General features: G+C 39.0%; 2 protein-coding genes across 6 annotated transcripts in view; both read right to left on the reverse strand.

Annotated features, from left to right (window-relative positions):
- Positions 1 to 14,048, reverse strand: part of IL20RB (interleukin 20 receptor subunit beta) — a 31,573-nt gene extending 17,525 nt beyond the window's left edge. For both annotated transcript variants that reach the window (XM_059065100.2, XM_059065098.2), the window contains exons 1-2: positions 13,557 to 14,048; positions 323 to 449 (exon numbers count right to left, since the gene is read on the reverse strand). In XM_059065100.2, coding sequence (XP_058921083.1) covers positions 323 to 449; positions 13,557 to 13,668 — 239 coding nt within the window. In that variant the 5' untranslated portion in view covers positions 13,669 to 14,048. The remainder of the gene's footprint in view (positions 1 to 322; positions 450 to 13,556) is intronic.
- Positions 14,049 to 14,309: 261 nt separating this feature from the next.
- NCK1 (NCK adaptor protein 1) overlaps positions 14,310 to 24,945 on the reverse strand; it is a 99,468-nt gene continuing 88,832 nt past the window's right edge. For all 4 annotated transcript variants that reach the window (XM_059065096.2, XM_067033739.1, XM_067033740.1 and 1 more), the window contains one exon: positions 14,310 to 24,554. In XM_059065096.2, the coding sequence (XP_058921079.1) occupies positions 24,360 to 24,554 (195 nt within the window). In that variant the 3' untranslated portion in view covers positions 14,310 to 24,359. The remainder of the gene's footprint in view (positions 24,555 to 24,945) is intronic.

The following is a 24,945-nucleotide window of genomic DNA, read 5'->3' on the forward strand; positions in this document are numbered from 1 at the left end:
CTCGTTTCTTCTTAAAATTTTCTTCAGCATTAGACAATTGACTCACTGTTGGAAAGAAGCTTCACCAAAAAGTGTTTATACATGTTTGTGTTCCCAGGGAGTTCACTGTCAAAAGCATGGGACAATTTCCCTTGTTGCTTCAACTCTCTCAGTGCCCATGCAGACAGAGGATGCAGATCATGGGAAATAACCTCTCCCTGGGCTCACAAAGCCTCCTTGAGCTCTGGAATGAAGGTTGTGATTCCTGGAGAGGAATCAACTAATGTCGAAAAGAGAAAAACTAAAAAAAAAAAAAAAAAAATACCAAAAAAACAAAACTCACCCTTGGTACTCAACAGAATAGTGTATTATTTCTTCAGGCACAACCACTGGGCTCCATGTCAAGACATGCTTCATGTTGGTTGATTGTACAGAGAGGTTCTGAGGGGCAGGCAGAACAGCCACTCCATCTGGGACCAAGGCAGATAGACAGGCTGACAGGTGAGCTCAGGGGGCTGGCATCGGGGGAAATGCCACAGCTTCAAGTTAGTTTCTAATGAAAAGCAAAACATGCTTAGGAACTAGAAACAACTCTAATGTCACCATACTTGTGTTCATGCTAAATTTTTGCTATCATCATTGTAATTCTGCCTTTGGGGACTGAATGGCATGTTAATATTAATCATAATAATGGCTAATTTTATTGAGCACTTACCATGCTCTATGTAGGCTGTGTGCTAGGTTATCACATGTTTATCTCATTTAATCCTCATGACCATACTGGGAGGTAAGGACCTTAGTTTCTATGTTGTACAAATGAGAAAACTGAAGCACATTATGTACAACCCTTATGTCACGTTGATCTAGATGCAGGCCTTGACTCTGCCACTTACTATGTGACCTAAAGCAAGTTGCTTAAACCTGAGCCCCCCACCCCTACATGGCAAACCCATACCAGCTCCTGCCAGCTTCTCATCACCATCCTCTCCTGCTATTGCCATCCTCAGGTACCAAAGCAATTCGTTTGTGTCCCCATGAAGGCCAAACAGGGTGCAGCTGCCATCTGGGAAGTGCAGGCTCAGGTCTGCCATGGAAGGAGTCCAGTGCAGAAAGGCACCAAGCCAGCTCGGAGACTCTGCCCCAGGCAGCCTGCAGCCCTCTGAGCCAGCCGGGATTCAAGCACCTGCTCACATAGCTGTGTGCTCAGAGTGTGCACACAGTGGGTCTACAGTTTGCACACAGAATCAAAGAGGCCTGTGAAGCTGAACCTGCCCTCATAAGGACTTTGCAGCCCCAGGGCTCATCCTTGCGTGTAACCCAGGGTACAGTTTAGATCTTCCGCTATGGTCTTCCCCTCCAACTTTCACACACTCTTCTTTTAATGCCCAACACCTGCCTCCCTTTGCTGTTACAGTTGCAGTGATAATATCGACAGCATGGTGTGTATGAGGCTGGGACCCTCGCCTGGGACTTTTCATCTGTGTGCCTGTCGCCAGATTGGCACCTGCTGTTCATTATCCAGAGCTGTAACCACGAGAGGATGGGTGCTGCCAGGGACACCCCACCTGGTGCCGTTGCTTCTTCTCTAATGTAGGACCCTCGTGATGCATCCTGATCTCACTCTCAGCATCCACGGCCTGCCCTGTGAGGAAACACCTAGGGTACCCACATGAGAGGCTTCCTGCCCTCCCCACCTTTAAAGTTGTAATCACCCAAGGGATGAAAAGGAAAAGAGCCAGCTGCAGTGAGGTCACATGGGAGGGTGGAGCGTGGTCCTCTCTGACATCCTTCCTCTGGTAAAGTAGACAAAACATTTCCCTAGTCAGATATGTGAAGATTATAAAGCTAGGTAAATATAAAGCTCTAATTCATAATTCTAAAACTCTCAAAAATGAAATCTCCTGGCCCAGATGGTTACACTGGAGAACACTATGAAATAGTTAAAGAGAAATTAACACCAATTTTATACAATCTCTTCAAAAAAATAGAAAAGGGAAAGCACTTTCCAGCTAATTTATGAGGCCAGTATTACCCTGATATCAAAATCAGGTAAAGGTAGTATGTATTTAAAAAAAAAAGACTACAGATCAATATACCTCATGCACTTAAATGCCAAAATCTTCAACAAAATACTAGCAATCCAAATTCAATAATGTATAAAAAGGATTATGCGCCATGATCAAGTGGAATTTATTCCAGGTATGCAAGGCTGGTTCAATATTTGAAAATCAATTAATGTAATCCACTGCATCAACAAACTAAAGAAGAAAAATCATACAATCATATCAGTTGACACTGAAAAAGCATTTACAAAATTCAACATCCATTCATGATTTAAAAACAGAAAACAACAACAAAAAAACCTCTCTTCAAGTCAACAACATTAGGGAGTTATCTCAATTTGATAATGACCATCTATAAAAAAACCTACAGTTAACATCTTATTCAATGGTGAAAGACTGAATTCTTTCCCCCTAAAATCAAGAACAAGGCAAGGGTGCTCACCCTCATCACTTTTACTCGACATTGTACTAGAAGTTCTAGCAGCTGTAATAAGGCAAACAAAGGAAGTAAAAGGCATTACAGATTGCAAAAGAAGTAATTAATCTCCCCCTATTTGCACGCTATGTAGGAAATCCCACAAAATCTACAAAAAAGCCTCCTAAAACTAATAGTGAGTTCAGCAAGTTCATAGGATACAAGATAAACATTAAAAATTAGTTGTACTTTTAAATACTAGCAATGAACACTTATACACAGAAATTTAAAATATTATTTACAATCATTCCCTCCCCCAAAAGAAAAACCCAGGTGTAAATCTAACGAAACATATCTAGGATTTGTATGGGGAAAACTCCACAATGCTGGTGAAAGATTTCAAAGAAAATATAAATAGATGGAGAGATATACTGTGCTCATGAATCGAACAATTTGACATAGTTAAAATGGTAATTCTCCCCAAATCGATATACAGGTTTAATGTGATTCCTATCAAAATCCCAGCAAGGTTTTTTGTAGATATATACCAGCTTTCTCTAAAATTTATAAGCAAAGGCAAAGGAACGAGAATAACTGAAACAACTCTGAAAAAGAAAAAAGTGAGAGAAATCAATCTACCCAATTTTAAGACTTACAGTAATGAAGATTGTGTGGTATTGACAAAGAAATAGACATATAGATTGATGAAACAATATAGACACCACAGAAATAGACCCACACAAATATGCTCAACTGATTTTTGGCAAAGGTGCAAAAGCAATTCAATGAAGGAAGGATAGCGTTTTCAACAAATATTAGAGCAATTGGATATTTGCAGGTAAATAAAAAACCTCAACCTAAATCTCACACCTTATGCAAAAATTAACTCAAAGTGGACCATAGACTTAATGCAAAATATGAAACTCTAAACTTTTAGGAAAAAACATAGGAGAAAATCTTCAGACCTAGACAAAGTTTTCTTAGACTTGACACCAAAAGCAAGATCCATAAAAGGAAACATTTATAAATGGGCATCATCAAACTTAACATACCTTGCTCTGCAAAAGACCCTGTTAAGAGGATGAAAATACAAGATACAGACTGGGAGAAAGTATTTGCAAACGATATATTGCACAAAGGATTCATATCTAGAATATATATACAAAGAATACTCAAAACCCTACAGTAGAAAAGCAAACAATTCAATTAGAAAATGGGCAAAAGACATGAAGAGTCATTTCACCAAAAAAGCACATACAGATGGCAAATGAGCACATGAAAAGATGTTCAACATCATTAGCTATTAGGGAAATGCAAATTAAAACTTCCGTGAGATAGCACCACACAGCCATCAGAATGTCTAAAAATTTTTAAAGTAACAATACCAGACCCTGGTGAGGATGCAGGGAAAGTCACTCATACATTGCTGGTGGGAATATAAAGCGGTACAGCCACTCTGGAAGATAGTTCAGCAGTTTCTTGTGAAACTAAACTTGTAATTACTATACAATCCACCAATTACACTCTTGGGCATTTATCCCAAAGTGGTAAAAATTTATGTCACACAAGATCTGCACAACAATGTCTATAAACGAACTGGAATTAGCCCAGATGCCCACAGGTGAACGGTTAAACAAATTATGGTACATCCAATAAAAAGGAACAAACTACCACTACATAAAACAATCTGGATGAATCTCTAGGAAATTATACCAAGTGAAAAAACCCAACCCCTCAAAAGTTACATACTGTATGATTCCATTTTTATAACATTTTGAAATGGCAAAATTTTAGAAATGGAGAACAGATTAATGGTTGCCAGTGGTTAGGAACAGTGGGGAAAGGCACAGTAGGGGGAGGTTCTAAAAAGGCAACAGGAGCATCGTTGTGATACTGGAACTGTTCAGTATCTCGACTGTGGCGATAAATACACAAACCTATTACACACACACACTCGAACGAGTGCAAGTAAAGCTGGGGAAATCTGAATAAGACGGGTGGATTGTATCAATTATGTCAATATCCTGGTTGTTATATTATACTATTGTTTTGCAAAATACCATTGGGGAAACTGGGCTTTCTGTATTATTTCTTATAACTGCATATAAATCTAGAATTACCTCAACAAAATTTCAGTTAAAAAATACAAGCATAGTGTCATCACACCTAAAAAATTAGCATTAATTCTGATTATCTGCATGACAGGATACATTTTAAAAAACCATGATAGGGGTTTTCCCTGGTGGCGCAGTGGTTGAGAGTCCGCCTGCCGATTCAGGGGACACGGGTTCGTGCCCCGGTCCGGGAAGATCCCACATGCCACGGAGCGGCTGGGCCCGTGAGCCATGGCCGCTGCGGCTGCGCGTCTGGAGCCTGTGCTCTGCAACGGGAGAGGCCACAACAGTGAGAGGCCCGCGTACCGCAAAAAAAAAAAAAAAAAAAAAAAAAAGACCATGACAGGATAAATTCAAACAGGATGAAATGCACCTAGGAGAAAAATAAAGTTGTAGAATTAGGTGCAGTCAATTAAATCAGTGAGGGACACCTGTTTAGGGTGGGAGACCTAAAGATTAGGTGTCCTAATGACCAGGGCACTCATCAAGGCTTAAGCAACTACTCTGAGGTTGAGTTTCTGGGTATATCTTTCTTCATGAGGGGCACACAGGCAGGACAACAGCAAGAGATGTCCCAAAATTTAGGTGGCTCCATTATGTTATGCAGCAGTTTGTACTTGTGTAACTGTCTTCTCCTACCTGTGAAGTTCCAAATCTAACTCCACTATGGGCAAAATACTCAGTCTCATTCCTGTCTTAAAATGAAAACTACTGCTTCTTTCTGAGCCCTGTAGGCAACATCTTCAATAACTTTATGCCATTTGTACCGTATATTCCAAATTCCATGTTTGTTTTGCTGTTGTTTATGTAGTAGCATACATACATATCGGGAATGAGATGGAAAATCAGTAATGCCCATGAACTACTGATGCCAGGGGATGTTTAATTGGGTTACATAGAAAGCATGGTGGCCCCACATGAGGAAAGATCCATTTTATGCTAGGACACTAAATAGGGAAGTCTAATTTCAGCTCAGACTCCAAGCTGAAAGTGACTCCTTTCACCTATGAAGGGTTTCATGGGTGAATCCCCTCCAGTCGTTAGACAAGGCTCACTGTGGTCCTGAGAACACAATTCAGTGGAGAAAAAGAAAACTTTGTTATCCACCCACCATTCTCATTAACAAGAAATGTCATCTACCAGCCAGGAGTAATGTGTATTGAAGTCAAGTCTCTGAAGAAACCAGTTAATAGAGACTCTTCCTGATGTGAATGAGCAAATGCAAAAACAAAGAATGCACTCAAGGAGGAAGGGGAGAGTAAGCTTACAGTGTGAACAGGAAAGACATATTGGCCACAGCGAGAAGGGTGCAAAATTGGGAATAATTATTTCCTCAGCCACACTGGATGAGAATTCTCAACGGAGCTAGACCAAGATATTGGAATATCTTCTGTATAATCATTTGGTTCCTTGTGAATAGTTATGCTCCTGTTACTGTAGAGAATTGTTCTTGTTCTAGCAGTCTGACTCAGTATCTCAAGAAGGCCCACTGGGTGGAGCCTCTTGGGTGTTTCCAATAGAGACTTGAGCCAGGTGACTGTGACTATTTAAGATTCTGGTGCTCAGTGTGGCAGAAAGTAGCTACGCAACACTTTTTGCATAGAGCTGCATTCACAAAACTGATCCCTCTTTCTTGCGGCCTATTAGTATTCTATTGCTGCTGTAACAAATTCCCGCAAATGTAGTATCTTAAAACAACACAGATTTATTATTTTCCAGTTCCACAGATCAGAAATCTTACACAGGTCTAACTGGGCTAAAATCAAGGTGTTGGCAGGACTGCAAGCTCCAGGGGAGACTGTTTTCTTGCCATTCCCAGCTGCTGGTGGCCACCCACCTTCTTGCGCATGGCTCCTCCTTCCTCCATCTTTAAAGCCAACAATGGCTGTCTTTTCTCCACTGTGTTGCTGGGAAAACTGGACAGCTACCTGTAGAAGTATGAAATTAGAACACTCCCTAACACCATACACAAAAATAAACTCAAAATGGGTTAAAGACCTAAATGTAAGGCCAGACACTATCAAACTCTTAGAGGAAAACATAGGCAGAACACTCTATGACATAAATCACAGCAAGATCCTGTTTGACCCACCTCCTAGAGAAATGGAAATAAAAACAAAAATAAACAAATGGGATCTAATGAAACCTAAAAGCTTTTGCACAGCAAAGGATACCATAAACAAGACCAAAAGACAACCCTCAGAATGGGAGAAAATATTTGCAAATGAAGCAACTGACAAAGGATTAATATCCAAAATTTATAAGCAATTCAGGCAGCTCAATAACAAAAAAACAAACAACCCAATCCAAAAATGGGCAGAACTAAATAGACATTTCTCCAAAGAAGATATACAGATTGCCAACAAACACATGAAAGAATGCTCAACATCATTAATCATTAGAGAAATGCAAATCAAAACTACAATGAGATATCATCTCACACCGGTCAGATTGGCCATCATCAAAAACTCTAGAAACAATAAATGCTGGAGAGGGTGTGGAGAAAGGGGAACACTCTAGCACTGTTGGTGGGAATGTAAAATGATACAGCCACTATGGAGAACATTATGGAGGTTCCTTAAAAAACTACAAATAGAACTACCATATGACCCAGCAATCCCACTACTAGGCATATACCCTGAGAAAACCATAATTCAAAAAGAGTCATGTACCAAAATGTTCATTGCAGCTCTATTTACAATAGCCAGGACATGGAAGCAACCTAAGTGTCCATCAACAGATGAATGGATAAGGAAGATGTGGCACATATATACAATGGAATATTACTCAGCCATAAAAAGAAATGAAACTGAGTTATTTGTAATGAGGTGGATAGACCTGGAGTCTGTCATACAGAGTGAAGTAAGTCAGAAGGAGAAAAACGAATACCGTATGCTAACACATATATATGGAATCTAAAAAAAAAAAAAAATGTCATGAAGAGATTAGTGGTAGGATGGGAATAAAACACAGACCTACTAGAGCATGGACTTGAGGATATGGGGAGGGGGAAGGGTAAGTGGTGACGATGTGAGAGAGTGGCAGGGACATATACACACTACCAAATGTAAATTAGATAGCTAGTGGGAAGCTGCAGCATAGCACAGGGAGTTCATCTCTGTTCTTTGTGACCACCTAGAGGGGTGGGATAAAGAGGGTGGGAGGGAGGGTGACACAAGAGGGAAGAGTTATGGGAACATATGTATATGTATAACTGATTCACTTTGTTGTAAAGGAGAAACTAACACACTATTGTAAAACAGTTATACTCAAATAAAGATGTTAAAAAAAAAAAAAAAGCCAACAATGGCTGGTTGAGTCCCTTTCATTCTTCAAATTTCTCCTGCCTCTTCTTCTGTCCTCCCATCTCTCTCTCACTGCATCTAGGAAAGGTTCTCAGCTTTGAAGGACTCATGTGATTAGATTGGGCCCACCCTGATAATCCAGGATAATCTCCTAATCTCAAAATCCCATAACATTAATCACATCTTTAAAATCCATTTTTCCATAAGAGGTTACATATCCACAGGTTCCAGGAATTAGAACGTGGATGTCTTTGGCAGACCATCATTCTGACTACCCCATGGGGCTTGCACTTCAGGGGATATTGATACCATGAACTGACACAATACCCTAAAATGTCTCCCTCGAATACAGTAAATTATTTCAAGAGAATCCCCTTGTATGTGACCAGAAGAAGAAAAGAGCAAGGCTGAGCTAGGACATGGCTGCTAAGCAGGTTTCTGGCATCACTCACTGCTTAAGTAACTAGTGCCCACACCCCAGCTTCAAAAGGTATGCAAACCAATTCATGCCTCAGGAAAGTGATCTACTGCTTCAGGATCTTAAAGTATGATCTTTGGATCAGCAGCATCACAATACCCAGGAGCTTATTAGAAATGCAGACTCTCAGGCTGTAACCTGTGCCCTACAGAACCAGAACGTGCATTTTAACAAGATCCCCCAGGTAATTGATAAGCATATTAAAGTTTGAGAAGCACTGGTATATAGAGTTCTAATGGTTCTCAACCTTGGCTGCCCATGAGAAACACTGGGGAGGTGGCTTTTTGTGGGTTTTTTTTTTTTTAAGTTTTATTTTGAAATAATTTCAGAATACAGAAGAGTTGCAAAAATAGTACAGAGAGCTCCCATATACCCTTCATTCAGCCTTCCAGATGTACATGACCATAGTACAAATATGAAAAGGAAGATATTAACATTGGCTCAATATCAATAATGAAGCCTCAGTATTTATTCGAATTTCACCGATTTTTTCCCCTAAAGCCTTCCTTCCTTTCTGCCTGCCTTCCTTCCTTCTTTCCTTCCTTTTTTTCAGGAACCAATCCAGGATCCCACATTTAGTTTTCATATCTATACTTAGTCTTCTTCAATCTGTCCTCAATCTTTCCTTGACATTTTTGACGGGTACTGGTCAGTTGTCTTCTAGACTATTTCTCAGTTTGGGTTTGTCTGATGTTTTTTCATGATTTGATTAATGTTGTGCATTTTTGGCACATACTCACAGGGAATACATGATGTTACTATGTCTTATTACTGGTGGTGTTAACCTTGACCACTTGGTTAAGGTGGTGTCTTCACTATAAAATGACCATTTTCCCTTTTATAATTAATAAATAACTTAGGGGAGATACTGTGACACTATGCAAATATTCTTTCTCCCCCAACTTTCATCCATTAATTTTTGTGTTTATTGGTGGATATTACTTGCAACAATCATTGCTGTGATGTTTTAATTGTGATTTTTCTATGTGTTAACTGGAATTCTGTAAGAAATAGCTCTTCCTTCTCCACCATTCGTAATGGAAATTTAGTTTATTCTATCGTTATTTATTTTGTTACTCAAACTGTTTCAGCTTTGGCCATTGGGAGCTTTTTGGGGTTTTGTGTCCTTTTGACTTACTCCCATCTCTCACTCTCTTTTTTCATGTTATTTTTATTAATAGACTTTTAATTTTGAGAATAATTTTAGATTTATAGGGAAAAAATGCAGACAGTAAGTACACAGAGTTCATGTACACCCTTCACTCAGCTTCCCCTAATGCTAACATCTTATATAGTCACGATATATTTGTCAAAACTAAGAAACTAACATTGTACATTACTATAACTAAACTCCAAACTTTATTTGGATTTTGCCAAATTTTCCACTAATGTCCTTTTCTCATTCCAAGATCTTATCCAGGATACTTGTTGCATTTTGGCCCCCATCCTTTTTTGAGCACTTCCTTCCTTACCACAAGATGCTCCAAACTTCTATTTTCTCTTCCCAGTTATGGAATAAACCACTTCTCTAAGGAGCTCCACCCAGGAAGTTTTGAAAAATCCCAAAGACCAGGCAGCACCCTAGATTAGTTAAATCAGACCTCTGGCTGTGAAATCCTGGCGTTTGTACTTTTAAAAGCTCTCCAGTTAATTCCAATGTGCACTTGAGATTGAGAATCACTGATCTAGACCTTACTTCAGGTACCTGAAAGATAGTTAAAACTATGAACGATATATGATATCACTTATATGTGGAATCTAAAATACGACACAAATGAACCTATCTATGAAACAGAAATGGAATCATGCACATAGAGAACAGACTGATGGTTGCCAAGGGGGAGGGGGTTGGGAGAAGGGATGGAGTGGGAGGCTGGGGTTAGCAGATGTAAGCTTTTATATATAGAATGGATAAACAGGTCCTACTGTGTAGAACAGAGAACTACATTCAATATCCTGGGATAAACCAAAATGGAAAAGAAAAAAAAAAGAATATATATATATATATATATATATATAACTGAATCACTCTGCCATGCAGCAGTAATTAACACATTATAAATCAACTATACTTCAATTAAAAAAAATATGAGTGATAAATCCCTAAAGACTTAGGTGTATTTCCCAGCAGGTTCTTATGTTCCCTGAAGACAGGAAACACTGTTTTGTTCATATCTAACCACCTAGAACGCGGCACACAGCAGGCGCTCAGAAATACAGAACGAATGAAAACGAAACAGGTGAACCAAGTCTTGGCTCCTTAGTGAAATTAGCCTCAGCCTGATTTTTTCCCCCGAATTCCTATCTCACATTAGACCTTTGTGTCATTCTGAGGTTTATGCCCACCACAAAGCCCCTGGGCACATTTCCCAGGCAGAACCCCTTGTATCTCCTCCCTGGAATCACCATGCTGGCTTCCCGTCACTGGGTCTGCTGTCAGCTCCCCTCATTTGGGTTCTGTTCTGCCACCTTTACCTCCAATAGCCCTTATGGCAAATGTGTCAGAAAACATAGCAACATCTTCTTTATTCCTTTTGCTTTGTCCCTCCAAACTTTTTCTGGCCTGCTTCAACGTCTCAGCTTCTTCTGCAGAGAAGTACAAAGGGCACAGGCTCTGTAGCCAGCAGAACCAGAGTCAAATCCCAGTTCTCCCACTTATTAGATGTATACGCTTGGGCAAATAGCTGAACCTCTCTGAGACTCTCTTTCCTAGTGTATAAAATGGGGGTTATATCACCTACCTTGCAGGATTGATGTGAGATGTCAAGAGAATATTTTTGCTAATCCAGAGCACAGTGTGTGGTCATAAATGGCAGTTGCGATGGTCATTGTTGCTGTTATTATTGCTGTTATTATTATTACTATTATTGGTAGTGGGAATCAGTTTCCTGAATTACACACTATTATTTGAAAGGGACAGGGCAAGGCAAATAAATTCTGTAAAAGAGAGCAAGACCTCTACCCATCTGTCCTAAGGATCTAGAGTAAGTAGTAGAAGTTCATTTAGACATTGCAGAAATCATTGCAGGCTCCTACACAGTCCAGAGTAAATGGTCAAAATTGCATAAAGGCAACCTCAGCTCAAGCAAATAACTGCTGACACCACCATTGGTTTGCATAACCAACAGATGAAAAGTAACATCTTCAGAGTGCCTTTGTTTGCATAATCTCGTTTGACACCTCCCAACCGAAAGGTAGCTATTTTGACCATTTTGCAGATGAGGAAACTGAAGTGATAGAGATATATTCACTGAACGAGCAAGTGATAAAAGTCAAAACTCACACACAGGTCTTTCTCACTCTGACATCCTTGTGGCTTCTACCACTGGTGGGTGTTTTTGGTTGTTTTTTTTTGGGGGGGATGGGTTGTAGAGGGGGACAGGGATGGTGGTTGTAGTTTTTTGTTTGTTTTTGTTTTTATTTCTGTGTAAGTTTACAGGTGTCAGAAGAGTACTCACCTCCAGGTCTACTTGAAATAGGAGTTTTCAGGAAAAGGCTTAAAAGACTGGATTACCTCAATGAAGAAAATGTCAAATTAAAAAATGGGTGAAGGGGATCAAAAAGTGTAAATTTCCAGTTATAAAATAAATAAATCATGGGGATGTAATATATAGCATGGTGACTATAGTTACTATACTGCATATTTGAAAGTTGCTAAGAAAGTGGATCTTAAAAGTCTTCATCACAGAAGAAAAAATTTGTATGGTGACAGCTGTTAACTAGATTTATTACAGTGACCATTTCACAATACATACAAATATCAAATCATTATGTTGTACACCTGAAACTAATATAATGTCATATGTCAGTTATACCTCAATTTAAAAAAAAATCATGAAAAATATACTGGCCTTTCCCCTTCTCATTTGGCCACCCCGTCTTCTCCCTTTAGCTTAGTGGAGGAGTGTTTTCCTAGCAACTTGTTTGTGCCACCAACTAATCAATCCATCAAGTAACTACCCAATCAACTAACATGCTGAGCCTATGCTAGGGGCTGTGGGGACACCAGGAAAGATGCCTAGGCCCTGCCTTCAGGCCAGTGCAGGAAACCAGAAATAACCCACTGAAACAGAGTACATGGGGTCAAGGGTCAAAGGAGAGAGGTCTGGGAAGTGTCTGCAGGAGCAGGGACCCATCTGGAATGATGATGGAAGGACGGGTTTGGGATGGGGTAAGGACTGGAGAGGGAGCTTCCGAGGGAAAGAACAACAATAAAGACCAGGAGTACGAAATGAGGGGGTGATGTGCCAGCTGTGAAGACAGCAGCCGCCTGTGGCCCATACTTGTTTTCAAGGAGTCGTGAGAAGTAGGATTGGGGCCTAAATATGGTGTCATGAAACAAACAGCTAATTTGCTCATCATGTGCTGAGACATAGAGTTGTGAAGGGTTTTGAGCTACACAGGCATAAATTTGATGTTTAAATCAGCTCTAACATTTGCTAATCACCTCGGCACTGATTTGTTACCTGATTTAAACTAACTAGAATAATTAGTTCTCAGTGTTAAAAATAAAGAAAGTACTCAAGACACCCACAGACACTGCAAAGTGCCTAGTACCTTGGTGTATTCAAACACGAAATTTCTCTTAAATGTTATTTGACAGGAAGAAACATCAAAAGCGAAAGCTGCGATTTCAGAACAATAACATGTAGGTGCAAGCAGCCAGAAATGGAGCAGAGAAAATTATGTAATCTTACTGGCAGGCAAAATGCCCCAAACCAAATACTTTTAAACATGGTATGGAGTACCTGACTTCTACCTTTTCTGAAGTGACCAGGAGAGAATTCCAATTTTCATAAATCTTGTACCCAATATTAAGGTTGCATATTATGTCTTTTTATTCACGTGTATTTTGTTAGAGTCTTTACTTAAACCTGTCCTTACAGTGAACATCTCTGAGGCACACACAGAAAGACTGAGATAATAACTATGTTGTGGCTTTTAAAACTAAATAATAAGATAAATAACAAAATGCATTGCTTTATCTCCCTAGATTGTTCTGGGGACATTAAGAGATTTCTAAACAGAATGCAGGCCTTTTCTCTGTGGGGATGGAGGATTAGGAGGTGAGAAACCTTTTCAAAAACAGCCATAAGATGTTCTATGCATATATTGCAACCCCAAACCCTGGCAAAGTATTTTTCACCTGCTTAACCTATATTTGAGTCCCAGACTATAGGCGATATTCTGATTCATACTTACCAACGAGCAAACAAGGAATCAAGGCGTAGGAAAACCACATGATAAGACTTGTCTCGATTTCTTCTAGAACCATTGTGAGGGTCTCTGGCAGGCTCAGTTTGACCTGGAACATTGTTTCCTTCCAGAATGAAGCACTCTTTCCATATCAGCCATCCTTGCTTCGGAACGCAGAAGATGGAGCTGAGTCTGAGTCGCTGTAAAGCCTGAATTGTTCTGGAAAGAGGAGCCAGCCCAGACAGCTCAGAAGAGGCAGGCTGGGCAGCACCCTCCTTTCTGCCCAAACCCAGATGTTGCATCAGGGGGTGTGGCCTAGGAGAATTCCAGAGACAGGATAACTCTGGGAAGCTTAAGAATCTGCATGGGGGAGATACCTAGATCATAGCCTCTGCCCTGGGGGACCCTGGTGGTCTCCAGAGGCACCCCTGGCAGTAGCAGGCAAGATTATCTGAACTTCTCATCAAATAGCTGTTCTCTTCCAAGTGTCTCTCCTGTGAGTTCATGTAAGATAGGTACCGATTAGCTCTTTTTGTACATCTCCACTTCAAAAAAAGTAGAGAAGTTTAAAAAATTTTTTCTAAATATCTTTTATAGACTCAGGAGGTGAAGAATATATAGCTTCATATTTGCTTGCATCTGCAAAACGAAAACCTGCAAGGAGATAGAGAAACTACCAAGATTATCTACCTTGGGGCAAAGGGAGGGGGAATTGGGAAGACAGAGGAGAATAATGGGAACGAGACTCTTTTCACTACCTTTTGTTTGTTTGGGGATTTAAAAAAATTGTTTTTATTGTGGTAAAATACACATAACATAAATTTACCATCTTAACCATTTTTAAGCATACAGTTCCGTGGTATCAAATACATCCAAATTGTTGTACAACCATTACCACCATCTGTCCACGTAACTATTTTCATCTTGTAAAACTGAAACTCTATATCCATTAAACAATAACTCTGCCTTCTCCCCTCTCCTGGAAACCACCATTATACTTCTGTCTTTATGATTTTCACTATTCTAAGTACCCCATATAAGTGGAATCATGCAGTACTTGTCTTTCTGTGACTTATTTCACTTAGCATAATGTCCTCAAGTTTTGCCCATTTAGTAGTATATGGCAGAACTCCCTTTAAGGCTGAAAAATAGTCCATATACCACATTTTACTTATCCATTCATCCATTGATGGACACGATTTGCTTCTACGTTTTAGCTATTGTGAATATAATGCTGCTCTGAACACAGATGTACTAATATCTCAAGACCCTGCTTTCAATTCTTGTGGGTGCTATTATCTTTTTATATCATTTGATTACTGAGCCATGTGAATATAATTGAAAACTTTATTTAAATTTTTTTAATTGGAAGGAAAATCTTATGATAGGATTTGGCCCCTTAAAAGGTCAGTTTTTTAAAGACTCTAAACACTACACATGTGCAAACACTTCAGTGGAAAGAACATGAATTTTAGAATGCAACACATTTTGGTTCCAGTGTCAGAATTTATTTGCAACATAACCTTGGGAATGTTACTTATTTATTCATTCAACAGACATTCACTAAGGGCTTATTATGTACTAGATCCTGGGAATTTGATAGTTCCTGCCCTCAACCAAAACCTAGTGGAGAAAATGGACATGAGAATAATCACAAATCAATACTGAAAATGAAGTGACAGAAATATTCACAAGGGAATAAAGGAGCATTAAAGAGAAACACCTAACCCAGCCTGGGGGATCAGAGACTTCTTGGAGGTGACTTTGGGCTGAGTATTAAATGCTGAAAAAAATCAGCCAGCCACGGCGTGTTTAGGAAACCACGAGAAGTCTGATGCAACTGGAGAGCAAGTTTGGAGTGGCAAGAAACGGGGCTCAAAGGCAGACAAAAACAGGATTCAAGAGGGAGCTTTGAATGCCTTGTTGAGGAGCTCAGAGTTTATCCTGAGGCAATGAGGGTCAAAGGAAGGATTAAAAGCTCAAATCTAATGTCATCCCCTGTATTTGAGCTTTAAAAAATTTATGACTAGGATAGAGAAAATCGTGGAAGCGGCCAGACTGGAAGCAGGTGGGCCAGGAGGGAGGGATGTGGGTCAGCCTGTTGAGAGATGTTGGCTTCCACTAGGTTTTCCCATGTCTGTAGAGAGAAGTGACTAAATTCAAATGATGGAGGTAGAATTGACAGCTCCTAGTTGTTGAGTGGATTGGAGGAGGAGGAGGCAAACATGACTTTCAGGTTCTAGGTTTGAATAACTAGGTGGATGACAGCACCTCAACCTAAATAATGTTAAGGAGGGTGGGGTGGGAGCAGGGCAGGCAGGGTTGGGGATGGTACAGAAAAAGGCTGCATGTGTTCAGCTTGATACACTCGACTTTGAGGTGCTCATATGGGCAGGGGGAGTCTCCAATATTCAAATGATCTTTGTCTCAGTTTATGAGTGTCAGGGTATTGCACCACTTCCCCTACATTCAGCATTTCAGTGGTAGCTGAGACCAGGAAGTGGTTGAGAACATTCAGGAAGAGTATGTAGATTAAAGAGATGTGTGGATACGCTCCAGAAGACGGGCATTTAAAGGACCAGCACGAGCAAAATGACATAGGAAGATATACGGGGAATAAATAGGTCAGAGACGTGGTCCTGGAACAAACTATGGTCCTGGAAATGATGAGGGATGGAGTGATCACCAAGGCGGGTGCAGAAGAGAGTCACTGAGTAAATTATCAAAAAATGTCTCCTGGATTTACGTCACCTAGGTCATTTGTAATCTCAGTAAGAGGAGTTTCAGCGGAAAACTTGGATCAGAAGCTAGATAGTTGTAGGCTGAGGACTGGATGGGAAAAGTAGTGCTCTTTTGATGTGAAGGAGAAGAAAGCAACTCTATGATCATTGTTTTTATAAAACAATGGTGTCTTGTATAATATCTGTGGGAATTAAAGAACGTAGACAAAGCACATTAGCACAGTGCCAGGAACACAGTAGGTCTTCACAAATGCTGTATTAACCATTTGTTATATTAATAATATTAATAATAAATACATTAGGGTTTATTTGCTCTGACTGGCTGGCCCTTTGTGGGTTGCCCATCTTTCACTTTGATCCCTGGATCAGCAAATCTTCCAGTTGGTGACACCTATTAGAGGGTGGTCGTTAAAAGCATGGGCTCTGGAGCCAGACTGTCTGGGTTGGCATTGGGGCTCTGCCACTTACTGTGTTTTTTTCACCAAGTCTTTTAAACAATGTTTTAATGTCCTCCTCTGTAAATTGGAGACAATTATAATAGTACCTAATTCATAGGGCTGTTGTGAGGATTATGAGATGGTACACTTAGAACAGAATCTGGCAAAGTAAGTATACAATAAGTATTCGCTGTGTATCTTTTAACTACATCAAGGTCAAGGACACTTGCTGCATCCTCTCCTTGACCCCTGCACTCTATACACATTTCCATACATTATACAACAGACTTGCAAGGTATTGATAAAATGTGATTCCCAACTTTTCAGATGAGGACACACCTGAAGTTTATTTACTGTAGATCCCAGAGCCAGTCAGGGATGGAGACAGGAATTCCAACAGAGATCTGCCTAACTCCAAGTTCTTTTCACTCACCTTACTGCCACCCAATTAGTATCAAAGGAGGGCTCACACTGTGTCTGAGGGACGAAAAAGAGTTAGTGATCTAGGAGATTAGCAAAGGCTTTAGAGGACGGACAATCCTCAGTATGGAATTCCAAGGATGTACCCATTTAGATTTGGAAAGATGTGCTTGCAGTTAAGCATTCCAACTGGGAGAATGGCATGGGAAGGCCCAAGGATGGAAAAGTTGAGGGGAAAACAGACTGAGGATGAAAAGGAAAAGGAAAGTAAACAGAAAATGGGAGAAAGAACAAGACTCATTCAGTTATGCGATGGGGGAGGAAGGAGAGTTGTTCACCAAACCTTGAGTTCTTAAGATAGCTCAACCTGGGCATGGGTCCCTGTCAAGATGCCCCTGCCCAGCACTGCCATGTTGACAAGGCAGTACTGCCTGCCAGTCCTTCACAAGCCACTGCAAAGAGAGTGTCTGACCTGGGCTCAGCACACCTCTAGGGGCACTGAGGGGTAATGCTACCTGCCTGCCACAAGCTTTTGAATGGCAGTTCCTCTCAGGACTGATCCATGAATCAACAAGGAACTCAGACCATCCACCTCTGCATGGGCCATGCCACTGGGTGAGAACCTCTGGAGGGCTGTGCCTCACTTGCTAGCCCCTACCCTTGCCTGGATACCCGACTCTGGTCTTGCCTTTCTCTCTGGCTTTGAGGAACTTCTCTTTCTACACTTTCTCATCAGCTGGTTGTGATATTTTGTCAATGCAACATGCCCAAACCAAACTATCCTCTAACCTGTTGCTGCACTTCTCAGATTAATTTCCACTGCACTTCTCAGATTAATTTCCACGGCCTTCCAGAGTTGAAGATGATCAGTCACCTATGCCTAAAGATGAACCGCTGGAAGAACAAAGCTATTTCCTATCATAAGCAAGTACAGTCTAGAAATAGGAATTTTTTTTCCTATTACACTATTTGCCGCTTGAATATTTAATTACAGAAGGAAAAGTAAGGAGTTAAAAGGTTTTTGTGGAAAAGTAAAGAGTGGGGAAGGAAAAGGAGATTGATGGTCAAGGAAGAGAATCCTAAGCCCTCTGAGCCCTATAGGGCTGGGACTAGAATGAAGCAAGGGAGGCACCAGGGTGCAAAATTTCAGGCACTCACTCTTAGGGTTGTGCAAAGGCAGGGTAGGTCCTGGTGCCCTGGCACAGACCACGTGGTCAATTAATTGCAATAACCCTTCCGTGCTCTACTTAGCACAAAATAGTTCTCTTCCCTTTACTAACATTCCTAAATATCAATGTCCTGTGTTTTAGCACATCTGACGTTTAATTGTAACCCACCGTCTCAATTATTACTATTATTTTTTCTGGAAGTAACACAGTGTATTTAAACAGTGGAATTCTCCTTGTCATAGATCTTTCTAACTCCCGCTTCCACTGAGTCTGCTCCAGATGTAACTTTCACACACTTTCAAGCTCTGGTTTTCAGGGTTCTTACAGCCCTTTTTCAACCTCCTCTGAACATATTTTCTTCTTCAATTTCCTGCCTCATTTATTGTCTGGCACCAGTGCAAGTACATCAGGAATTTAACCTCCCTTAACCTCAATTCTTTCCTTAGGGGGTGATGAATTAAAACCCTTAAGTCTGTCAAACTGCCCTCCTTCCTGTAGTTATAACTGATTCTTTTCTATGTGACATTTCCCAACAACTCCTCTTAAGATGCAGAATCAGGCCTTATTCAGAATAGTCCTTTGTAGTTAAAAGGTCCATGTTTAAATAAAACAAATACCATTTTATTCAATTCTAAAATTTGAAAACCAGAAACAATGCTCTGTAATAGTGCTCTGTAATAGTAATAATAATTTTCAAATGATTTTGATTGCTGTATTTTCATTCACTGGTTTAATCCTAGTCATCAGTGATTCTACTGAGTGAAGCACACAATATGCTCAAAGTCCGTTTTATGAGGCCTCCTTTGACCATCCTATATAAATTAACACCTCACTCTCATTCTCCGACCTCCTCATCTTGCTCTGATTTTTCTTCATAGTACTTCTCCATTAGGCATTACATCACTAGAAATGAAAGTTTTAGGTCAGCTTTTGGACAAATTTGTCCATTTTCTTCACTATCATTTTGCTAGGTTAGAACAGTCTGGAACCTACGCAATCAAACATTTGACATGAGGTGGTTGGATGAAGGATAAGTATCTCCAAAAACAAAACAAAGACACAAAATCATACACATAGATATAACTGTTCAAAAAGTATTTTTCTCATCTTGACTCCAAGTGATTAGCATATGTGCTGATGAAATCAGTACTTGTTTTCTACAACATCCCCCTTATCTATAGTCTAGAAACCATATCAAAACAAGTAAATGTTTGGCATTACTTGTTCCAAAAGACATGCTTATTCAGGGATCACTAATTTCTTCTACAAATGCTCAAAAAACCCGTAAATTTAATAACCATTCCGGTATTTAACCTAAAACAGACAACACTTTAGTCTCATTCTGGACTCCACATGTCTCTATAATTTCCCGAAAGCTATCTGCAAATGTTCTACATAGTTTCTGAGCCTAGAGATTTAAAGCAACTAAATACCTTAACTACCTTAGATGTCTATTCTTAATTGTCTATTTATGCTTGTTTTCCTGTCCGGGAGTCATTATCATTCCATGAGGTACAAGAAAACATGGAAAGGAAATTGAGTACTCTTTGTCTTGTCTTCTTTGTAGTTATAACTACAAACAAAATTTGCAACATTATTTCAAAATACTGAGACCAGCTTTCCCTGGAGCTTTAAAAATAGCTTAAAAAAGTAATTTGAGGGGCTTCCCTAGTGGCGCAGTGGTTGGGAGTCCGCCTACCAATGCAAAGGACGCGGGTTCGTGCCCCGGCCCGGGAGGATCCCACATGCCGCGGAGAGGCTGGATCCGTGAGCCTTGGCCGCTGAGCCTGCGCGTCCAAAGCCTGTGCTCCGCAACGGGAGAGGCCACAGCAGTGAGAGGCCCGCATACCCCCCACCAAAAAAAAAAAGGTAACTTGAGTGGAAACATTTAGAAAATCAGCCAGTCCAATAGGTAAATTAAATGTTTGTGTGAATCCTTTGTAGGCATCAGGCCAATTCTGAAGTATTTGAGATAATGAAAGTGCTCCTGGCCAACAAACATACCCTCAAAAAGACACTGTGGTTTAAAACATTTACCTTCGTGAACACCGCCAATAATAACAAAAACTCCTCCTCCTGCTCTTCAAAACCTCACCAAGCCCAGTTTATGTTCTACTCATAAAACAAACAAGTCTCAGCAAACTGTATACTTTCAAATCAAAAGAACCCCTCATTAGTAAACAAGAAAAATATATTTCTTTGGTCATTTGGTTTTAGGTCAACAGCAAAAAACTAGGGTGTGCAGTATGCACAGTATGCTGGTAAAAGTTTAGAAGATGACAGAGTTGAGTCATAAAAACTTGCTAAACCAATAGAACCAGTTTATCAGAAGAGAGGAGTTTCCTACCTTGCCTTGCAATGGAATAAAATACAGGTTTTCCCCAGAAGCAGTAATATGGCATTTTCAAAAAGTTCATTGGATGCTGTTCAAAACATAAAACTAGGATGTAATCTATCCAAATCAGATGTACTTTAAGTTAGAAGCAACCTCAGTTGTGAAGCCATTCGAAAACAGTTAAAGGATGTATATAAATACAGGATTATAAACGATCTCCTTTTCTTCTCGCAAAATATTAAAGTGGAAAAGTTAAAGCATGCTGTAATGCTACATTCCTAATTTACTGATTTGGACATTGCACCTGGAGCATTTCTGCAAAATGGTAAGTTTCCAGATAACTCCAAGTTAAAGGAAAAACAGGGCTTAACAGTAACTGCATTTGGAGACTTGAACTAGGGGGATAAAGGCTGGGAAAGAGCCTTTTTTACAGTTTTGTTTTTAACTGTATGTATTGGTAAAAATAAGGGAAGCATCCATACCATCTAATGCCTTCTGGGAATTCAAATTTAGTATTATCAGCTTCTCATTTTTCAGGGGAAACCAGAACTCTGGATTTTATGTGAAATCCCCCAATTTTAAAATGTTAACAATTACTTTTTTAAGCATTGTGGGTTGAACTGTATTGGTTGTATCCTGAACAGGGCACCTTGCAAGATGGCAGAAGGGTAGTGGTGGTGAGTTTCAGACTTCTCAACAGCAGAAAAAGTGGCTGGGCTTGCCCAGAGAAGAGGTGCCCTTTTCCTAATTCTCACGATGTACCTACACAGACAGTAGTGGCCCCGCTTCTTGCAATCTCTGGATTACATGATAGAATTAAAGCATTAAAGCTGGAGATAACTTATGTGCCACTGATCTATCCACATATCTATGAAGCTAACATCATTCTAACAACCCAAGTTGCTCATCTGCTAGGCTTTTTATTCTTCCAGCAATGGCAGTTGATTGCACTTAGGCCTTCTGATTTTAAGTGATATGTCTGTGACACACCATCTTTAATAGTGCCAGGTGCCTGTGTTACTGTGTATAGTCAAAGATGTGTAATATATGTTTGTGAATATGTATTCAGCTGAACTTAAGGACTTACGACCAAATAACAGATACAGCAGCAATAGCTTTTTGTCATTGAGTTTATATAAAGTTCCAAAAAACCTTCTTCCAAGATTTTGGAGAAGTTATTTGTAGAAGTGGGTTGGGCAGGGTTATGCGTGTTATGAATATTTAAATTGATAGCTAAGCATCCCCTCACAGGTGGAAGAAAACTACTGTAATACTGCTCTTCCCAGGACTTTCCTCCTTGTCTAAAAACAAGCACACAGAAGCCAATGTGTCACAATATAGAGTGTATCAGGCTGGGAATAAAGAAACCTGGTTTCTAATACAAGTCCTGCTACTAGCTAGCTATGTATGTTTTTTAAGATGGTTCTAGTTCTTAAGAAAATTAATTCATACTTTTAAAAAAGAGCCATTGATGTAAAGATTGGTTTTAAGACTTTTTAAAAATTGATAAAATGTTGAAGTAGAAAATTAAGTAGCTCCCAGTGATGTTTCATCACATAATACGAGGAGCACACAATAGCTATTATTGGCACACATGGACTATCTAGGAATTCCCTAGTTACTATACATCTAATTATGGCATGCTTCCAGTGCTACTCCATTCCTAGCTACTTTCTCAAAATCCTTAACATCAGCTCTGCAGGGTTTGCTATAAATAGCTCATGTCTGTGATACAAAGTAGTAATTGAATTGCTCCCCTCTTTTTAAAACAAATATCCATTTTTTAAATAAGGAAGACTGGGGGTGGGGATCACAAAGAGGTGGAGAATAAAAAGAAAGCATTATCAAATGTTTGTTTAAAATTAAAAAGATGTTTGCTACCTAGTCATTTTACAACTACTTTAAAACTATTTTCCTCAATTTATATTCAAGTGATTTTACAGCAAAAAAGGTAAGAATACATGACATTTGTTTCCATTAAACTTGCCTACTAATAATCATCTTAATAAACAAAGAGGGGCTGAGGAAGACAATGAAATATGAACTAAAAGGCTTTAAAAGCAGATGTAATGAAGATAGAAAATTGTACAATGTCTATATTTGCTAACTCCTATTGCTTAGTGGGAGAAGTCAGGGCTGCCACCCAGTGGCAATGTAAGTCTTTGAATGATCTGAAGATTTAGAGAATTAAAAAAACATTTAAAATAAAACAAATTTTAAAAAACCAAAATCAAAAACCTCATGAATTAGACAACTTCAATTTTAGAATCAGTAATTCTGGTGTCTTAAATGTCTGTTCATAACATATTAAAGAATGGAAACATTCATTTGCTTAGGCAGCATTGGGGAAATTTTTAAAAATCTCATGACTTTCTACTATTTACTAAGTTATGTGGTTTTAGTAAGTATTTTCTATTAAAATATTGAAAGTACTTTGCTTAAATTAAATCTCCAGAATTTATAGTGGGGGAAAAAGCTGTGACCATAAAATATAACTGGTTTTCTTCTGTGATGTACAGAAATAGATTAAATATACTACAGTAGCCTCTCATCCATACACCCAAACTTCTGCTTGATAAACAAAAACTTAATAGAAGCATCTGCAAAAATAAGATTCTAAAAATAATTTTCCCTTACCATTAATTAGCACATCACATCTTTTCCTCAGGAATACATCAATTTTAGTGTCCCAGTCAATAAAATTCAAAGCTGAAAGAAGAAAATGAGAATAGTAGAAATACTATGCCTGATAATTACTGATTTTTTTTTTTTGGTGGGGTTGAGGAGAACCAAGTATCTCATTGCCTCTTACTTGTTCAAAATTTGGCCATAGCTTTTTTCACACTGACACAGATATAACATATTCAAAAATAAGATGCTTTGGTAAAATAACAATAGGGGAAAAAAATAACACTAGAGCATCCATTTACAGTTTGAAAAGCGAAATATCTCAGAGACTGTTTTGTTCTCTTGAATAACCAGATGAGAGAGAAGCACCAAAAAAAAAAAGAAAAAAAAAACTTAGGAATTTAGAGATTTTTGTTTCCAACAGTTGTAAATTTAAATTGTACAAGATGTTTTCTAACCTATGTCCCGTATGTTTTGCTTTACACTGAAGACAACAAATGAATTTTGAAAAATAATGACACACAACATACTTGATATTTACAATGGCTTGTGACAAATATAATACCTGAAAATAATTTCTAATTTTCCATTTATTATTGCTATTTAGTCACAGAAAAGATTAACAACTCTCCAAGAAATTTATTTTAGTATATGCCATATATTGATATAATTGATATAATAATTTTATATGAAGAGAACCATTGCAGAAGTAACTAAGGTGGTTGGTGCCCTTACAAGGAAATAAAGGACAGGCAATAAAGAAATTCTTCCATATAAAGACTTTCGACCTGCATCATTTTTTCAAAATATAAAACCTTAATATTAGAAGCGAAGAGAAAAAGAGCAAAAAAACCAATAAAACAGAAGACCAAGGATAAGGAATTGCTCTATGCAGATGTTTGGCATATGTAGTATATATGTATGGACTGAGTTATAATAAAAATACTTATGTATTATAGTCAATTTTCATATAGAGTTAGAAACAGCAATTTCCAATCAAGCATGACTGGACTGATTTTCTCAGTCTTCAATTACATGACGAATTACAACTGTATAGCAGTCACTTCTGGTCAGCAGTATCATGATAAATGCTTGATAAGATACAATTTTTCTCCTTGTTCACTTGTAAAAATTGGTGCCTTTTTGTAATGTTCTACAAGTTCTTCCATGGTGCTGAATTTACGCTGCCCAATGCAGTAGACAGTCTCTTTTAGTTGGACTTTAAAATGCTTGTTTTTGCCTTGTGCTTTTAGTGATACTGAAAAATCATTTGGCTAAAAGAGAAAAAAATTTTGAAAGACATCTATTAGCATTTTTATATTAAACTAGTAACAGCTAAAATGTGAGCACTTTAAGTACTAGGCACAATACTAAATTATTTACATGAATGATCTCCTTTATGCCTCAAAACAAACCCATTTCACAGATGAAAAAGATATCAAAGCTGAAGAGAAGCTAAGTTGCCTAAGATCATCCATCTAGTTAACAAAAGAGCCAGGATTCAAATCAAAGCAGCCAGACTCTGAAGTCTCTTAACTAATATGCTCTACCTAACACCGGGGCAAATCCTTTAGTTTAACAACTGAAGCATAAAAACTATCTTCTCTCCATTCAAACTACTGGAGAAACACAGGAGAAAATCCAAGACATCCACCCCTTTCCAAT

This window comes from Kogia breviceps, chromosome 5 (assembly GCF_026419965.1).
Source record: "Kogia breviceps isolate mKogBre1 chromosome 5, mKogBre1 haplotype 1, whole genome shotgun sequence".
NCBI lineage: Eukaryota > Metazoa > Chordata > Mammalia > Artiodactyla > Physeteridae > Kogia > Kogia breviceps.